General features: G+C 45.2%; 1 protein-coding gene across 3 annotated transcripts in view; it reads right to left on the bottom strand.

Moving 5' to 3' along the window:
• U2SURP (U2 snRNP associated SURP domain containing) overlaps window positions 1-19978 on the bottom strand; it is an 878864-nt gene that overhangs the window by 475131 nt on the left and 383755 nt on the right. For all 3 annotated transcript variants that reach the window (XM_078666425.1, XM_078666427.1, XM_078666426.1), the window contains one exon: window positions 279-358. In XM_078666425.1, coding sequence (XP_078522551.1) covers window positions 279-358 — 80 coding nt within the window. The remainder of the gene's footprint in view (window positions 1-278; window positions 359-19978) is intronic.

Raw genomic sequence — 19978 nt, 5'->3', positions numbered from 1 at the left:
ATAACACCCCTAAAACATAGTTTTTTGAGTGAATTTTAAAGGTTTTTTAAATGCTAATTCCTAACTATACAAGGCCTGAAACCTATGGTTTTTTCAGTGAATATATATATATATATATATATATATATATATATATATATATATATACACACACACACACACATGAATAATCAAATTTGTTTACGAAGCAATGGCATTTCACATGTTAGAAAAGCAGTTTACTCACGGAGGGCTCGAAACAAAAAAATAAAAAATTACCAAGATACAAGAATACTTACAATTTTCGATAATATGAAGCATTGGCAACTTTAGCACATGAGTTGTACAACACATCTGAGACCAAATAGAGTCTAGCAATCTGTGGTAGAAAGCATAAAAATTAGTGATGGAAATGTAACTGCTCTTAAAAAGCAGAAGTAAAAGAATCGAAATCATGTAATGAGCAACACAAACACTGCTGGGGCAAATGATTATTGGCACAAAGTGCATCGTATATGATCTAACTAATGAAGGCTATGCAGATGTAATTTACCGGAGGAAGCAACTAAAAGCATGAATCAGAAATACAGAAATATTTTGTAATTCGGGGTAATCCATAACACATGCAGGAGGGCTTGATCAATTTTAGATTCTCAGAATATCCACATTACATTTACAGGGAAGTAATTATACTATTGAAATAATTTACATTGTCATTTAAAAAAATGTGTGTGTGTGTGTGTGTGTGAACGAACATAAAACTTAAAAAGTTACTTACCTGTAACTATAGTTCTCCAGTGTCTTTCACAGCTCACATACATGAAAGATTACACAAAAAACACAGCATTTATGCATGTATGTCTAGGTTCCTCAGAGGTATAGTAATTGCTCCTTTTGGCAAGAGCCTACTCGGTACCACCCCTCCCCGCCAGATCAATTTAGGCCCCACAGGGAGCCCACCATACATTTTGAAGACCTCTACTCTAACAAGAATTGTTTTTATATATTTCAGTCAATAATATATGAAAACAGAAATCCACTGAATACAGCTCCATTAAAGCTTTGATGGAGGAAAACAAATCCTCCATTCAAACTGAGGAAAACGTATTTTGTCGCAAGGTATTGGGGGGAGTTGTCTCTGCGGCAACATATATTTGCCATAAAGAACTTAACTTACCTTTTATAGAAGACTTTATTTGTTCAAGACCAGCGCTTTTCTGGCTAAAAATTTGGCTTAACCCTTCAGCCACCCTAACACGCAGCATACTAACCGACTGCTTACAAAGTGATAGGTCCCATCATATCCCTTGGCTGAATGCGGTTGAGAAAAGTCTGACTAGTGTGGTGAAGGACTGGACTTTTAACAGTACCAGCGGTGCCAGGGAACAACACCTATAACCTTCATGGGATACCTGTTTCGGCGCACAAACTACAGAGACACGGGACACTTCCTTCGGCGTCAAAGATCAGCGTTTATTACTGCAGGGAAACAAGAGTCATAAGAAGTACATGGCCATGTAGGTTCTGCGAGTCTGCTTCAAATTGCATATGTAGGTCGCTCTCTTTTATACAAAATGTTGCCATTGCACAACATGTGGACAAAAGATTACAATTCAGTTCCCACAGTAAACTTCAAAAGGGTCGCTTTCATGTGTTCAGAATCCCGCAACATAATTACAATAGCAATGCCGGTTCCCAACTGTAAAAGTACATCTTCCCACCATTAGGCACACCCATTAGAGTTGTAAATGACAAAGAAGAAGAGACAAGAGCAGCTGCAAGGAAGTCAGACACGTGTAGAGAAAAGAGTGTGGGGGTAATATCGGAAGCATGATCGTAGGATCAAAGAGTTGGATCCCATCTCCTGCACGACTGTCACAATAGGCCGGCACAACCAGATTACCCTCAAGCTGAGCCATCTGCCTTTGCTGTGTCATTCCTCCGGCCATAAAGACGCATGAAAGGAATATGCGTCTTCCGCAAGGCTTGGGAACTAGAGGGTCAAGGGGCGAACAGTGACCTGCTCGCTGACTACGTGAGGGCAAGAAACAAAATGGATGCCGTATCTAAAATGGAACCCAAGGGTTCGGATGAAGAACACGTAATATTAGACGAACCCTGGCAGGTAGCGTAGCGAAAATACACACACTTGCTGAACTCGTCATTTACGGTTCGTAGATACCAAACTCGTCCATATTCGGTAATGCCCAGAAGGTCGTAATAATTTTTACGGAACCTCAGACGGTCCTTTTGCCCTCATGTAGGCAAGCACTAGTCGGAATCATAATCGATTTCGATACTCATCAGATCATTTAGATGTTGCTGATACATTATTCTATCCTTCAATGCCTCTTTGGTGACAACGGGCTGTCTTATACACGTCGTAGCACAAAGGCCACATAAGGCAGGACCGCATTGCACACAAAGACAACATGAGAACAGAAATGTCACAACAACCCCTATGATCATCAGAATCTTCCAACCCCAAGTCGAAATCAGACCCCAAAACCATCCCAGAAGCGTCCAATTTCCTTCGTCCACGTGTATGGACTCCGAAATTTTGTGCAACTTAGAGATGGCTTGATAAACCGTTGGAGCGTTATCAGGTATGAATACGCAGCAGCTCGAATGGATGACTTTACAAACCCCACCTCTATCTGCTAGAACGATATCTAGAACCATACGGTTCTGCAACGTCATTAGTCTATCCGCCTGGAGTTCGGCTGTCAAATTACCAAGAGCATTTGCAGTTATGTTGGCAGTTGATTCTACTACACGAGTTAACTGCCTCAGGTTCCTGCTATTAACCATCGGTCCCCAGAACGGTAGGAAACCCTTAAAGAAGTCTCCCGCTTCTTGTCCGGAAGTATCTTCTTTGCTAACCACACCTCTCACAATTCTAGTTCTGTGGTAATCAGAGGCCACAGTGAAAGTCGGAGGCAAAAGATTCGCAATATAGCAGGTGCCCGAGAAGTCGTGAGGTAACCACGTATAGGCTCGATCATAACATACAAAGTAGGTACCCTTGGCAGGCAAGAAGACAGGGGAGGAGAGCGTCGGTAAGACATACGTTTCGGTACAAGCACTCTCCCCAAACTGAGCTCTCGGATTTCGACCAAGACCTTTCAAGCAGAAATTACCAAGGTGAGGTACAATCCATATCGGTGAAGAGCTTTTAAGCTGCCTCTCACCCACTGATAAGCTGTACTCAGCCTCACTTAGTTCCTTATATGCTCGCACCTCTTCCTCTGGGATGAGCGATGCGTCAAAAATATCTCTATCTAAGTCTGCAATAGCTCTCGCCAGAGTCTTGTGGTACGGGCCAGGACCAGAGTTTGCTGAGCGTGGTTCTCGATGGGGGTAGGAATCTAGTGCGCTACGGAACATAGTTTGTAATGCTCGAGCTGACCCTTGTGCACTATAAGGCAGAACTAAGTACGGAATACCCTTATCCATGGTATGTGGCATTAACCCACACACCCAACAATTGGTAGTGTTTACCACTAACTGATGCTGATGCAAGAGTTGGATAAAAGAGTTGTTCCTGAATTCCGCACGTCTGACTTGTTCGTGTTGAGGCAGAAGATAAAAGGAATGTGGAGAGACAGTAGAAACGAAATATAGATCATGAGATGGAAGAGTAGGTGTAGCAGAAGACAATGAGAACTGGGACCCATAGTATACTCCCCCTACCAGTAACATAGATATGGTGAGGAACAGTATGATCACCTGTGAGAAAAACCATTTCGTATGAAACATTTTATGCAATGCAGATCTTTGCGCCAACATTTCCTCTCTTTTCGACAGCTCAGACAATGATGATTCCATCCCCTAACGACCGTCCGCAACGTTCTTGACGCACTTCGTTCTGAGTAGCGATTACCAATTCCCAGGAGTTCCCAGAAATCGATAAAAGAAACCGACCTTGTGTCGATAGCTGCTAAACAGAAGGAAGTACCCGCACGGCCTTACGGTCAACCTGGATGGTAGGTTCTAGCTAAATAATGTTCCTGGCTGTACGAAAAAGGGAAAAAAATACACAATATACAATGTCCACTATGTTCAGGGCAAACGTAGAACCTAAAAAACAAAAATCTTTTTATTCGTGGCTTGTACGTGGACGAAGAAAGTATCGGCTACTCCCAGGGCGAGTCTGCTCTTCGAATAGTGGATTGGACGGCAAAGGAGTGTTCAATTGTTCAGGCGATTGTTCAACAGTCAAATTTTCCAAGGTTGACGTGGAGGAAATTGTTTGAGGGGAATCAACAACGGTGTCAGATACAAGCCGAGCTTCGCTGAATGGAACGAAACGTTGTGGAGTGTCGGTCTCAGATGAAGAAAGACCTCTTCTCATCCAGGTGTCCGACGGCAAAGGAAGCGGGACTTTTTTAGTATGGGTAGCGTGGACCCAATTCCGGCGTCCGTGTAGTCGAACCGCCGTCCTCGTAGCCAGTTGTACCTGAAACGGGCCCACAAATCTCGGTTCAAGGTTCCGTTTTCGTCCGTAGTTCCGGACGAGGATCCAGTCTCCTGGTTGGAGCCGATGACCAGGACCCTCTGTTTGTGACGGCAGAGCCTCAAAGACCTGTTGGTGAATCAAACTCAATTTAACAGTCAGATCATAGAGATAATCGATCAACATAGGGTATTCAATTCTATCAAATTCTTTAGGTCTTGGGACTCCCCATACATTAGCAGGGCGGCCGAACACAATCTCGTATGGGCTGAGCCCTACTCGAGAGTGTACAGTTGCCCTGGTCGACAGGAGAGCTAGAGGCAAAGCGTCGGGCCATGATAAACCAGTTGTTGCCTGAATTTTAGCCAATTTCAGTTTTAGAGTGCCATTATATCCTTCCACCAAGCCTGCTGATTGTGGATGGTTTGCACTATGAAATTTTTGCACAATCCCTAAACCGCGACACACACTCTTCATCACACTCCCAACAAACTCACTTCCGTTATCCGACCATACGACCCGAGGCATTCCATACCGAGGAAAATATTCTTTGAGCAAAATTTTTGCCGTGGATAAAGCCGTCTTATCCTTAAGGGGGTAGGCCTCAATCCACCTAGAGAATGCACATACCACAACCAACACATACTTCAAGTTATTACATCGGTCCATGTGGATAAAGTCCAACTGGATGACTTCGAAAGGGTATGTAGGAGGGGCAAAATGGCCAGGCGGAGTGGGAGTGCCCTTACCAGGATTGTGCATCAAACACACCATACAATTCTTAACCACTCTCTCTGCACACTTAGTAATCCCATCATTCTTCCATACATGAGACAACAATTTGCATATGCCTTTCGTGTTGATGTGCGCCATACCATGAGCCATTGTAACAACAGCGAGCACATACGCATCCGGTAACATCCATCTCTGCTTCTCTGATAATTCAACCCAACATCCATTCTCATCCAATCTTCCCGTGCTCTCTCTCCATTTAGTGCTTTCCGTCTTAGTGGCTTCATTCTGTATTCCTTTCACACTTTCAAATGTGTCTTCACACATACCAGTCTCCGTTGGCCATCTCACTGAGTTCGTAACAAACATTCTGTTTGTCAAATCTTTAGCCGTCTCTTTAGCCGTTTCATCCGCAAACGCATTACCACGACCCACATCGTCTATTACTTTCTGATGCGCACTACATTTGACTATGGCCACCTGTTTAGGCAATGTGAGTGCATCTAAAAGATCATTTACAAGCTGACCATGTTGAATCTTCGTGCCATGCGACGTAAGGAATCCTCTCTCTCTCCACAGTCGTCCAAAACTATGTGCCACACCAAACGCATACTGACTATCTGTAAACACATTCACCCGTTTATCTTTAGACAACACACACGCTCTCGTCAATGCGATCAGCTCAGCAGCCTGAGCCGAATTTTGACTTAATCTTGCCCTTTCCACAATCGTTCTCAATGTTACCACAGCATATGCAGTCGTCACATCACCATTCGGCAACTTGAAACAGGAACCATCCACATACAAAGTACCATCGGGATCTGTCAATGGAGTATCTTTTAGGTCAATACGACCCTTGGTCTCCTCCTCAGTTCTAAGATAGCAGTCATGTACTGCTTCACCACTTGACTCTGTGTCGATTGGCAGCAATGTTGCTGGATTCAACACATTACATCGTTTTATCCGTATATGACTGGCCAGCAACGTCAACTCATATCCAGACAACCTTGCGCTCGTCAGATGTTGAGTTTTCGTTCGATTCAATAGAGTGTCAACTGCATGCGGAACCATCACCGTAAGCATATTATCCATGACTAGACCTGCGGACTGTCGAATGGACGCCGCAGCTGCCGCTGTTGCCCTTAAACAACTTGGCAAGGCTCTTGCTACTGGGTCTAAAGTCGAAGAAAAATAGGCGCATGGGCGTTGCTTGCCGCCAAAAGGTTGTGTCAGAACACTCAACGCACAACCATCCCTCTCGTGAACGTATAGTGTAAACGGCTTACTGTAGTCAGGAGTGCCCAACACAGGAGCCGAACACAACGCATCACGCAATTCAGAAAAACTTTTCTGACACTCTTCAGACCAAGGTAATGGGGATGGAACATCTTTGCACGTAAGTGCTATCAATGGTTTCGCCAACAATGAAAAATTTGGAATCCATTGTCTACAATAGGACGTAATACCTAAAAAGGCACGAACATCTCTCTGGGTTTTTGGCACAGTCATTCGGGAAATCGCTGCAATTCTCTCTGGGGTCAACCTTCTCCCTTCTCTTGACAATAAGTGACCTAGATAGGTAACTTCTTGACAACAATACTGTAGCTTTGAAGGCGATACCTTGTGGTGTAAGTCATGTAGACAGTGCAACAATGATACCGTAGCCGTTTTGCAAATAGCTTCTGTATCAGCTGCCACTAAAAGATCATCAACGTATTGAATCAAAGCCGCACCTGTCGGCAAAACAAAGGCATCAAGTTGACCTTTAAGTGCTTGGCTGTAGATTGACGGACTCTCACAGTAGCCCTGTGGAGCGCGTTTTAGCCTAAAACTGCGACCACCTAATGAGAATCCGAATAGGTCTCTGCTCTCCTCTGCAATCGGAATGCTAAAGAAGGCATTCTTTAGATCGATCACCGTGAACCAGGAGGCAGATGCCGGAATCATTGTTAGTAAGGCCGTGATATCGGGAACCACAGGAAATTGTGGAACCACTATTTTATTTACCTCTCTCAAATCTATAACGAAACGATACACAGGAGGTTTAGTTGGGTCAGTTCGTTTCAGAATTGGCAATACAGGGCTATTACACACGTTTCCACGAGTTTCTTCAACAACACCTTTTCCAATGAGATCATGAACGATTGCTAACAGCGCTCGTTCGCCCTCAAGAGAAATACGATATTGAGGTAAACGTGGTAACCGCGCATTTGGTTTCAATTGAATCACATAGGGTGGAATGTCTAACAGGCCCACATCATTGGGACCTGTGGCCCATAAGGACGCAGGGAGGGAACTCAATTCCGGTGGGAATTTATCGACCGATAAATACATGGGAGAGATCACTCTCCGTCCCAATGTAAGCTCCGCTCCTTCGGGGGAACAATACAAAGTTGCATATAATCGTTTTAATAAATCCAGGCCCAAAAGATTCTCACCACAACCTGTAGATAGAATCAGTGGAGCCGTTAGCTCACGAGGTCCAATCATAAGAGGCAAAGGACTAGAGACTGGGTTGCTAACAGGGGCGCCAGAGAATCCAACGGAAACGTTCGTTAAGCCAGACAAAGGTGCGCCAGGGAGTTTCGAATGTATGATGGAACTTTTCGTCGCACCAGTGTCTAACAGAAAAGGCTCAACTACGCCCGATGTAGCCACTGCAACGTAAGGCCCACTCTGATCGACCGGAACTGACACTACTCCCTCTCTTTGTCGTTGGCTGTCCTAGTAATGGTCGTTTGCAACAGTCTCATGCTCTACGTAATAATCATCCACATTATACTGTGCAGATCGGACTGACCCCGCGTTTCGCTGGTCAAAACAATTATTCGTATCTAATGGATTTTGAAGTCGCTCAATTTGATTTTGGGGGGCACCGCGACCTCTACCTCGTGATGCCTGTTGAGGACCACCACCACGGTTTCCTCGTGTCGACATACCATTCAGACGGTCCCGTAAGGCAAGACAATCATATTTTAGGTGTCCCTCTTTCCTACAATATGCGCACTTATTATATCCAAGTGAAGATCTATAATCAAAGTTGTCAGAGCGCGGCTGCATCCTATCGGGCTGTGCTCGTGGTCGATACTGCTGTTGTGAATCATTTTGGTTTGATCGTGGAGGATATGCTTGCTGCAACAAAACCTTTGTTTTGAGCTCCTTCGTTTTCTTTTCTACACGATCACTTTCTTCCTTTTCCCTATTTTCATAATACTGGGCCGTTGCTAGTATTTGCGCAGGGGTTGAAACTGCCCACGCACTCTCTGAATTCTTCAATTTGTTGCTTAGCTCAGGCAACAAATTCGACACGAACTTGTCAACAAATAATCGCTGGCCTCCCTCAGCGCCCATGTCCTGGCCGCTGTGGTCGACAAACGCGTCCTCAAACCTCGTGAAGAAATCCGAGACACTCTCGTCTTTCTTTTGCTTACAGGCAGATAACTTATCCCAGTTTACCTTCATCGCTGGCATGAGAGTTTTCATGAGCGTAATTATTTTCTGTGGCAAATCCAAGATTAGCTGGTCAGGCTTAGCCCCACCAACTTGTAGTCCATCAGCCGTTATCAATGCAGCCCAATCACCCCCTAGTTCAACTGCGTGATCGGCTTGACGAATTTTAGCCCAAACTGGTTGCGGTACAACATTACCGAACAACATGTCGATGTCGGCAAGGTTCATAATAGAAGCTTCCACCAGTTGTGATAACTCCTTATAATAACCAGCCGGATTCTTACGCGGATCAGGCAAGGATTGCTTCACTTGCAAAACTTCCGATCGTTTCCATGGAAGATGTATCCATACCCTTCGAAAATGCGGTAGAACCGGAGGGGCAGCACCAGGGTCACCAGGCACCCAAAGTGGCGGAACCTCTCTCATAGGATACTGACCAGGAACCGCTTTCCAATTCTCAGTGGTATTATCTGATGACACCCGAGAATGTGCTGTGGATCTGAACGCTAATAAGCGTTCCACGGCACGTCGTACATCTTCACCTATAATCATACCGTTCGAAAAGTGACTCTGAAGTTCAATTATGTCGGACGGTACATTATCTACATCATCATTATACCATTCTTCCCTCAAAAAGTTACACATCTCTTCAAACACGAATCTCTGTGTAGGCTCATTAAACTGAGAAAACGTGTCGAAGACCACACGTGGAGTGTAATTAGCAGGATGTCTTATCCACCTATGTGCCATTGTTACTAACGTCTCTTTCTCCCTACCACTAGGGATCTGACTCCGTCTCTGAGGAGTTTTAGATAAATCAGACGAAAATAACGGACCAGAAAGAGGTGAATAGAGGGTAGCAACAGAGTTAGGAACACGCTTACGAACAGAAGGGGAAAGAAAAACAGGGGCAACAACACCAGAGGTGAAGGAAGGCATAGTAGGAACGGACAAGACAGTCGGAGTAGCAGAAACAACAGTCTGCGAAGGTACAGGTACAGGAGCAGTAGGAACAAGGACAGGTGGTTGAACAAACGTAGGGTTAACAGCGGGCTGACCCGCAGCCGCTGGAGCAACAAGGGGTACAACAGGAGGTACTACAGGAGCAGCTACAGGAGCAGTAGCACCCTGGACATAAGGAGGTGGTGATTTCATTAAGTACGATAACAAGGAATCCTCCTTCAAATCTTCTTCTTTCTTCTCTAGACTACTCGGTAAAACCGGGTAACATTTATCTATTTTCATGTGATGTAATCTAGTAGAGATTTCCATTTCCTTTTCTTCTTTTTCCTGTTTACATTCTCGTATAGTTTGCATTATCGGAACGAACCCTTGCTTTTGATCCTTTTTAAGTTGTTTGATTTCTTTCTGCTTGGCCTCTTTACGCCATATCCGAAAGGAATCAAACATAGCTGGCCTAGCTTTCTTTAAAAATAATTTAGCCTCAAGATTATCTAAAATCGAAAGTTCAAAAGTTCCATGTGGTGGCCATCTAAGGTCACCGTCTTTCTTTGTATAACGGATCCAGTAATCATTATATATTATAGGACCCACCCCATGTCGACTATAAAGGTCATGTATCGGAGTTCCAACTGGAGGTATCGGACACGAGTCCTCCAACCGGGAATCCATTGCGCAACATTTGAAAATACGAAACAAACCACTATGGCTAGGCATCGTGCACACTAACCTAGTATCAAACTTCAAGGATTACCGAAGCAATTAAACCTCGTGTAAATCAAAACCCTCGGTTTTTGGCAATTGCAACTGTCAAATAATACTAAGAACCAATACTAAGAACCACAAATGCAATGGAACCATGCAATACAACAAAGCCTTAAGGCTATCACAAAGCTCGGAGAGCTAACCACAAAGCCTGAGGAGGCTATTACAAAGCTCGGTGAGCTATTACAACAAAGCCTTAAAGGCTACAACAAAGCTTTCAAAAAGCTAGAACAACCACTAAGGACTGGGAGCGACCCACAAATACTTAACTCAGAACTTCAATGGCGTCACCAGGAAGGCCCGTCTATCGTCTCGCTTGTACGTAAGGTCTGCACCGGGCGTCGAAGACAGGTCGACAGTCAGGGCATCGGTCCGTCGCAGCCGTCAGGAGGCGGGAATCTTCGCAGGAAAATCGTCGGGCCACTTATTTCGACAACAGGATCGATGAAGCGGGGTGCACCTTCCCTCGGAGATTTCACACGAAGTTCCTCACGATCATCAGACTTTGGACCGGTACCGCTGAAGTCGCCCCACGTTGGGCGCCAACTGAAGGACTGGACTTTTAACAGTACCAGCGGTGCCAGGGAACAACACCTATAACCTTCATGGGATACCTGTTTCGGCGCACAAACTACAGAGACACGGGACACTTCCTTCGGCGTCAAAGATCAGCGTTTATTACTGCAGGGAAACAAGAGTCATAAGAAGTACATGGACATGTAGGTTCTGCGAGTCTGCTTCAAATTGCATATGTAGGTCGCTCTCTTTTATACAAAATGTTGCCATTGCACAACATGTGGACAAAAGATTACAATTCAGTTCCCACAGTAAACTTCAAAAGGGTCGCTTTCATGTGTTCAGAATCCCGCAACATAATTACAATAGCAATGCCGGTTCCCAACTGTAAAAGTACATCTTCCCACCATTAGGCACACCCATTAGAGTTGTAAATGACAAAGAAGAAGAGACAAGAGCAGCTGCAAGGAAGTCAGACACGTGTAGAGAAAAGAGTGTGGGGGTAATATCGGAAGCATGATCGTAGGATCAAAGAGTTGGATCCCATCTCCTGCACGACTGTCACAATAGGCCGGCACAACCAGATTACCCTCAAGCTGAGCCATCTGCCTTTGCTGTGTCATTCCTCCGGCCATAAAGACGCATGAAAGGAATATGCGTCTTCCGCAAGGCTTGGGAACTAGAGGGTCAAGGGGCGAACAGTGACCTGCTCGCTGACTACGTGAGGGCAAGAAACAAAATGGATGCCGTATCTAAAATGGAACCCAAGGGTTCGGATGAAGAACACGTAATATTAGACAGACCCTGGCAGGTAGCGTAGCGAAAATACACACACTTGCTGAACTCGTCATTTACGGTTCGTAGATACCAAACTCGTCCATATTCGGTAATGCCCAGAAGGTCGTAATAATTTTTACGGAACCTCAGTGGGGTATGGTTCTTTATTTACTTCCCCGAACACCATAGACCATTCCCATAAGAATAAAATTAAAGGGGCCTTGAACAACCTTTATAACATGGAACGGATAAGACTTGAATATCTAAAGCCATCTGTCAAAGTATTCTACCCTTCGTGACCCTAATGTTGGTTTATCAGTGTCACCACAGAGATATCTGCTTACTACATTAGGTAGATGGAATAGGAGTCTTCTGTTCCGTCTTCGGGATGGTAGTATCGTGAATTTGTTAAATTTTCCTCTGGGATACAATAAACATCTCGAGAAACTGGATTGTCCATGTATGACGGGTGGTAAACAAAGCCTGGTGCATTTCTTCTTTTTTTGTAGTTTTTATAGGCTGTACACCACTCGCTATTTAATGCCATATTGTCGCAGATATGAACTTAGAGACTTTAATTTGGCATTAAAAACTTTTCGAATGTTGAGGTCTGACAAGGAGATATTTTGTGTAAGCAGCTTCCTTAAAGCTGCTGTCCGTTCCCGTGCTTCTATGGATCCACAATGATGAAAAGAGTGAAATTGTATTCCCTGTATAATTTGTACAATTTCTTTGCACATTTTTGATGGGTGTATGTTTTAGATTGGACATGCTGAAGCTCTCCTCTATATGAAATGATTTCTGTACTAATTACCATTGGTCTTATTATTGCACTAACATGATGTACCTGTTTTAATTGGTGATCCTTTTAATGTTTAACGTATACTGTACTTTTATGGATGTATTTACTCCGAATAAAGATCATTGACTGACTGACTGACTGAAATCCTCCAAGGTATGTACAAACCCAACTATCTTCATAAAAGATCTTCAGTGATATAACTATAGCCAGAGTATTACTGTTCAATAGCCACAGTATTTATGGCGTTTTTAATTACTGCTGCAAGAGGACCTATTTGGAAGAGAAGATGCCCTCCATAAGTAATTCTGTAGACATCAATACCACTGGCATTTTATACATCAGCAAAGAGCAAAGTTTGAGAATCACTAGAAGGTACCCACCGCTATCATCATAATTGGGCTGCACACTGAATGGCAGCTGAATAGGATGAAAATCTGAGCCAAAGAAAAAGTTTCATTCTTTCATAAAAATATTTTGGGTGGTTACATACTCTTCCAGCAGATGTCTTACATTAAAAATACTACGTTCAGGCTTCATACAGGTTGGGAAAACTTTTTCCCAAGCAATGTCTCAGCCACAAATCCACCTACAGACATGACATCACTGAAGTACATTAGGCGACAAACAGCATGCTGGCATCAGTTACTGTTATTAATTTCAAGTCCCACTGTGACATACAGTGAGGGACTGAGATCGCCACAACCAAACGGACAAAGACATCAAACATCTGCAAAGCTTGCAACCTAATTTTTTGTTATACCTTTATTTTTCAGTTCTGTAAAAAAATACAATAGATGAACAGCAAGCAGAAATGTGCAGTGTGGAATGTAAATTACACTTATCATATTGCACCAACATTTGCAACAACATTTTCCAAGCACTTGAGCCTCCCACTTCCCCACAAGGTTCATGCAACCTATTGGATCACAACACTAACTCCTTAGTGGAGGAAAGGCAGATGAATTATGAATCCACCAGAAAGATCACTGCCAAATTTAAGTAACTTTTTTGATGAGATGCTTCTTCTCACAGATTCTTCACTTTATGAATGAGTATCTAAACAAGATCTCTCTGCGATGTGGAACTGCGCAATGCTGGCCAACCGCAACACAACTCGGACAAAATACCAAGCACCTAGTGCTTGAAAACCGAGGCAGTAGTGCTTTGCAAAAGTATGTAAACATGACCATGCAGCTGTTAAACGGATGTTGGCAATTGGGACACCTCTGGAGAGATATTTAGTGTTAGCCTTAACTAGTCAAGTAGACATGAATGCCCTGTGGAGGGAATAGCCAATTTGGACACAGAATAACCCAGTGCAAAGTAGTACTCTTGGTCACCACCTTACCCATTTTTAGCTCTGGCAAAACCCACAAAGGACTGATCATCTACTCTGTTTTGATAAGTGGGATCAACGTAATATGACATCACATGCCTGGGGTTATACTCAAGAAGTTGCTTCACCTCCTTGGTTGAATGTGGAAGACAGAATTAAGATGAAAGTGTAATACACTGGCTCATACTTAATCCAAAGACCAATTTGGGCAAAATAAAATGGCCTTAAGTTCTACGACCATGAAAGCAGAAGTAATCACCACTAACAGAACTATTCAATTCAATTCAATTCAAATAATTTATATAGCGCGCTACATACCCAGAGGGTCTCAAGGCGCTTGGAGAAGGGTGGGGAATTATTTGTTGAATATCCAGGTTTTAAGTTGCTTTCTGAAAGCTAGGTGGTTCTGAGTGAGGCGAAGGTGAGTGGGGAGTGAGTTCCAGGTTTTAGCCGCCAGGTAGGAGAAGGATCTTCCACCCATGGTGGTTTTGTTGATGCGAGGTACAGCAGCAAGGGCTTGGTTGGAGGAGCGTAGCTGGCGGGAGGGGGTGTAGAAGGAAAGTCGTGTATTTAGGCATTCGGGTCCAAGTTCGTAAAGTGCTTTGTGTGCGTGGGTTAGGAGGCGGAATGTTATCCTCTTATTGACGGGGAGCCAGTGGAGGTTTTTCAGGTGGTCGGAAATGTGTTCATTACGCGGGATGTCTAGTATGAGTCTGGCTGAAGCGTTCTGGATGCGTTGGAGTTTTTTCTGAATTTTTGCGGTGGTGCCGGCGTATAGGGTGTTTCCGTAGTCCAGTCGGCTTGTAACCAGTGCGTGGGTGACCGTTTTTCTAGTTTCGGTGGGGATCCAGCGAAATGTTTTTTTGAACATGCGAAGAATGTTGAAGCAAGAAGATGAAACGGCGTTGACTTGTTTGGTCATCGAGAGTGAGGAGTCCAGAATGACGCCCAGGTTCCGTGCGTGGTCTGTCGGGATGGGTGCTTTTCCAAGGGATACTGGCCACCAAGAGTCGTCCCAGGCAGAGGGGGAGGTGCCTAAGATAAGGACTTTCGTTTTGTCGGAATTCAGTTTCAGACGGCTGTGCTTCATCCACTCGGCTACTTCATTCATTCCTTCATGCAGGTTGGTTTTGGCGGTGTTAGGGTCTTTGGTGAGTGATAGGATCAGTTGAGTGTCATCAGCGTAGGAGATGATGTTGAGGTTGTGTTGGCGTGCTATGGCCGCGAGGGGGCTCATGTATACGTTGAAGAGAGTGGGACTGAGTGAGGATCCTTGTGGCACGCCGCAGATGACTTCATTGGCCTTTGACTTGAATGGTGGGAGGCGGACTCTCTGGGTTCTGTCGGCAAGGAACGAGGTGATCCAATCCAGCGCTTTTCCTTGGATTCCGATGTTTCTGAGGCGTTGTAACAGGGTGCTATGACAGACTGTGTCGAAGGCTGCGGAGAGGTCGAGGAGGATGAGGGCGACTGTGTCTCCATTGTCCAGTAGAGTTCGGATGTCGTCCGTTGCTGCGATGAGTGCGGTCTCAGTGCTGTGTTTGGCTCGGAAGCCGGACTGTGAGAAGTCGAGGGATTTGTTGGTTTCGAGGAAGGCGGAGAGCTGGTTGTTGACAGCTTTCTCGATGACTTTGGCCGGGAATGGAAGGAGCGAGATGGGGCGGTAGTTTTTGAGTTCGGTGGGGTCTGCTGTGGGTTTTTTTAGAAGGGCGCTGAGTTCGGCGTGTTTCCAGCTTTCCGGGAAGGTGGCGGAGTTGAGGGAGCAGTTGATGACGTCTCGGAGGTGTGGTGCTTTGATGGAATCTGCTTTGTTGAAGATGTGGTGAGGGCATGGGTCTGTGGGGGATCCTGAGTGGATGGAATTCATCAGGCGGATGGTGTCCTCAGTGGAGATTGGGTTCCAGTCATTAAAGTCCACATTTGTAAAGCGCACAATCACCCGTAAGGGTCTCTAGGCGCTGGGGGCCGTCGGGAAGATTAAGCGAGCTATTGCCCAGAGTCACATGGTGCTGGGCTAACCTGCCGCCGGAGCCGGGGATCGAACCGTGGTCCCCAGATTCCAGCGTCAGTCGCCCTGGCCGCAGCGCCACGATGTTCAAGGGGGGTGAAGGTACGGCAGAAGGTTGGGTGGGTTGGTCTTCGGGTTGGTTGTCGAAACTGTTGTGGATGTCTGCGATTTTGTCGTGGAAGAACGAAGCTGGGGAGTCACAGAGGACTTGAGAGGGAGTGATGTCGTTGGAGTTGGCAGTGGGGTTGGTAAACTCTTTGACGATGTTGAATAATTCCTTGCTATTGTGGGCGTTGTTGTCAAGTCGGTCTTTGAAAGCGGCTTTCTTGGCAGTCCGGATCAGTTGGTGGTGTATGCGGGTGGCGTTTTTGAAGGCGTCCCTGGTGTTGGTGTTTGGGTCTTTTTTCCAGGCCTTCTCAAGTGAGCGACAGAGTTTCTTGGATTTCTTAAGCTCATCGTTGAACCAGGGGGCGTTTTTGTTGCTTAGTTTAATTTGACGTTTTTTCAGGGGTGCCAGGTTGTCGGCGCATTTGGTTAGCCAATGAGTGAGGTTAAGAGCTGCTTTGTTGGGGTTCGAAGAGTGGGCAGGGGGGTTTTGAAGAAGCGATGAGGAGATCTGGTCGATGGTGATTTTGTTCCAGTTTCTTCGCAGGGTAGGTTGAGGGTGGTTGTTGGTTGTGGTTTTTTTGTAGATAAAGTGAACGCAGCTGTGGTCCGTCCAATGGAGGGCTGTGGTGTGACTGAAGGAAATATGTTTGCTGGAGGTGAAGATAGGGTCGAGTGTGTGACCTGCATTGTGGGTGGGGGTATTAACAAGTTGTTTGAGTCCGAGGTTGGCGAGATTGTCCAGAAGGGTGGTGGTGTTGCTGTCGTTGCTCTTTTCCAGGTGAAAATTGAGGTCTCCCAATAGAATGTAGTCCTCGGAGGGGAGGGCGTGAGGGGTGATAAAGTCAGTGATGTCTTCACAGAATTGTGCACGGGGTCCTGGTGGCCTGTAGAGGAGGGTGCCTCTGAGTGTGGTCTTAAGGTCGGTGTGCTACTATGTTTAGCATACATCACTTAACAGAGGAATTATGCATTGGTTCAAATGGATATGCCAAGAAAGTGAAAACAGGTTAAAATTCCTTTGAGGAACAATGAATGGAATGGGAGGAAACAAGTAAAGCAAACGTTCCAGAAAATGCAGCACTAGAGGCAATCTAAACCAAGATGGTTGATCAGGCAGGAACATGAAAGCAGAAATGACCGCTAGACATCCAATGCTGGTACACACTGCCGGGCCATATTTCACAAGAGACAACACAAACATTTTAATTTTGAGATTTTTGGGGGTTGTGATGCGTTTTGATTGGTACCACTGAATTATTTTAGCAGACTACATAGATGGATTTAGTAACCGGTCTCCTTGGCCACAATCATGATATCTACAACTTCATTGTGAAAAAAAAGAACTCAAAAGAATCAGTTGCCTACCTTCGGTAAGGTTCTTTCTAGTGGATACTCTAGTGGCATATTCTTCACCTTGTGAATATCCCCCAGCACTACACAAGATCCAGAGACTTTTCTCAGCAATTCCCTTGCGTACTGGAAGGGATGCAGCTCCGCGTTGAATCCATCTAGCCCCAGAAGTGACGGTAAGGCCTCAATATAGCTGCCACCTTTGAGGGACGTTGACCCTGTGACCAGGACTGTCTCACCCCCTTCGTGGACCGAGGAGTTTTCGCAACAAGACCTACTATGAAAATGTATTTTCTGAGTGAACCAAAGATGGTCTATTTTGAACAAGACAGACATGTTGTGTTGTGAGCTCTGGTGTTTTTCAATAACCCTCCATGCCTGCATGAACAAGATCTGCATTTGTGCAGGCTTTCGCCGACCTGGTGGAGTCGCATATCCTGCATCTCTGGTTTCTGCTCGTTTTAGGCTCATCAGACATCTACTTCTGTTACCTGCACTTCTCGCTTGATATAAATGTTACAAGAACTGTGTGAGACAGTGCCCTCTTTCTGCATGGTTGCTCTCACTTTTTGCAGAATTGCTGATGTGCTTTGACGGAGTGTGCCCTGGGCTCCTGCTAAACAGGTACCCAGGGACTAGGACGAGGTGCCAAGCATCCTCCCCCAGGATGGGCAGGGTTCACGAAGGGGAAGCTTCAAAGGCTTGCCGCCTTTGTGAGCTTCCCCAGGCCACTTGCTGCTATCAGAAACTGGTTCCCACTGGTTCTGACTCCCACTTTGGGCGGGAGAACCAGCAGGAAAAACAAGTGAGGAAGAGAGGTGTGCCATCTCTGCCAACCCCACCCCTCAGGTGGGGGAGGCCAGGTGAAACACAACTCTGTCCCCGCCATCTTGCAGTTGTGGGGACTCAGCTAACCAAGGAAATGCTTATGACCCCCTCCCACTGGAGGGTGGCATAATAGAGGTGTACCCACCCCAGGGAAGGGAACCATTGGTCCCAAACTTTTTACCTACCTGTAACACCCCTAAATCTAGTATTTAGGGGCAACCCTGAACCTTGCTTCCTCAGACCAGAACATGCAACAAGAAAAGAAGGACCGAACAGCCGTGCCGAAGCTAACAAGAGGAAGACACCCACTGACTTGGCCCCAGCCCTACCGGCCTGCCTCCACCTCGAACCTGCTCCTGCGAAATCCCGGTGTGTCCTGCAGCCAGCAACCCTGAAAACCCCCGGAGAACCTGCCTGCCTTCAACCACAAAGACTGTGTCTCCTGTGAACACCGGATTTGTTTATCTGCAAGCTCTGCACCCGGCTGCCCTAGTACAGCTGGGGGTGTAACAAGAGTGCATCCCTGACGCTGGGGGACCCCTGAGTCTACCCCCAAAACCTCTAATCCCACTATCAAATACTTACCTCAAAGCTGATAACATGATTTTCCTCCATAAGATAACTTTGACTGTTTTTCTTGGAAAAGTTTTTAAGCCCCAAACTAGCTATTTTCCAGCCAGTCCTCGTGCCAAATAGGCCTCAGGGCAATTGGTGACATCCCCAGGTCTGGTGGAAGCCAGGCATGCAGATCAAAGGTAGGAGAGGCTTTGATATGCAGGTGGCCCTTTCTTCGTAGTGTGCTAGCTACAAAGTCCCCTTGCTCCTTGCTCCCAGTGAAATCTGAGGAGCTTCAGAGAACTTGCCCTTGGAGCTTTGGACCTTGGCCCCCAAACCTTCTAATTCCAAAAGGTAAACCACATAAGTAACTGTTTTGCATTGATTTTCCAATTGCCTTTTTCCTCCCATAGGAAACGTATTGTGCGTAATTGCGCACAACTATAAAACTTGCATTTACTGCGATTTTTCCTTATTGCGAAAAGTATTTACCTTGCGCACGAAGTTGGTGGTCTAAATATTTATTAAGAATTTTTGCTAGACAGAGCACAACTCAAAAAAAGTTCGCTACCACAATGGTTGAAATAGACCAAATATGCGTGGCATCATGTAAAGCACGACTCAAGTATTGTCCAAAAAAACGAAGTCTTTATTTTCAAATCTTGTTTAAAGTTGATTCATCACAGTTGACAGGTAGGTATACATAGAATCACAGCCGCGTGGCGTTTTGAAAGTTGGGTCCCTCACAGGCTAGAGAAGCCCCGTGGGTACTACTTCGTGTTGCCATTATCAGGTGGCCTCTTCCGCATTGATGATACTGCTTCCGAATTCAACTATATGAAATGTTTTAGAATTCTAAAATCTAATAGGACGGTGTACCTTACCTGTTTAAGTTCACGAAGGCTAGCAGCACTCTGAATTAGCCACTACAGATACTCTTGAATATATGTGACCGTCCTATCGCTACAGACTACGCGATTCTGTATCTTCAGGACTCGACCTGTTTTGTTTGCTCTGATTATCATATCTGGAACAGATCTGGTCCAATACAATTCTAAAATGGTCTAACTTGGCTCAATACATAGAAGTTTCCTCCAAACCATTCAGGAAGCGTCAAGGAACCTTGAACCGCTCACACCGTGTGTTCTTAGCCTTGAAAAAGTTGTCTCAAGATGAAACACGTGTCGGCTGTGATTCTATGTATAACTACGTGTCAACTGTGATGAATCAACTTTGATCAAGATTTGAAAATAAAGACTTCGTTTTTTTGGACAATACTTGAGTCGTGCTTTACATGATGCCACACATATTTGGTCTATTTTAACCATTGTGGTAGCAAATCTTTTTGGGGTTGTG

This window comes from Lissotriton helveticus, chromosome 11, assembly GCF_964261635.1.
Source record: "Lissotriton helveticus chromosome 11, aLisHel1.1, whole genome shotgun sequence".
Classification (NCBI taxonomy): Eukaryota; Metazoa; Chordata; class Amphibia; order Caudata; family Salamandridae; genus Lissotriton; species Lissotriton helveticus.
The sequence above is the reverse complement of the archived record's forward strand: the minus strand, read 5'-3'. Positions and strand labels throughout refer to the sequence as shown.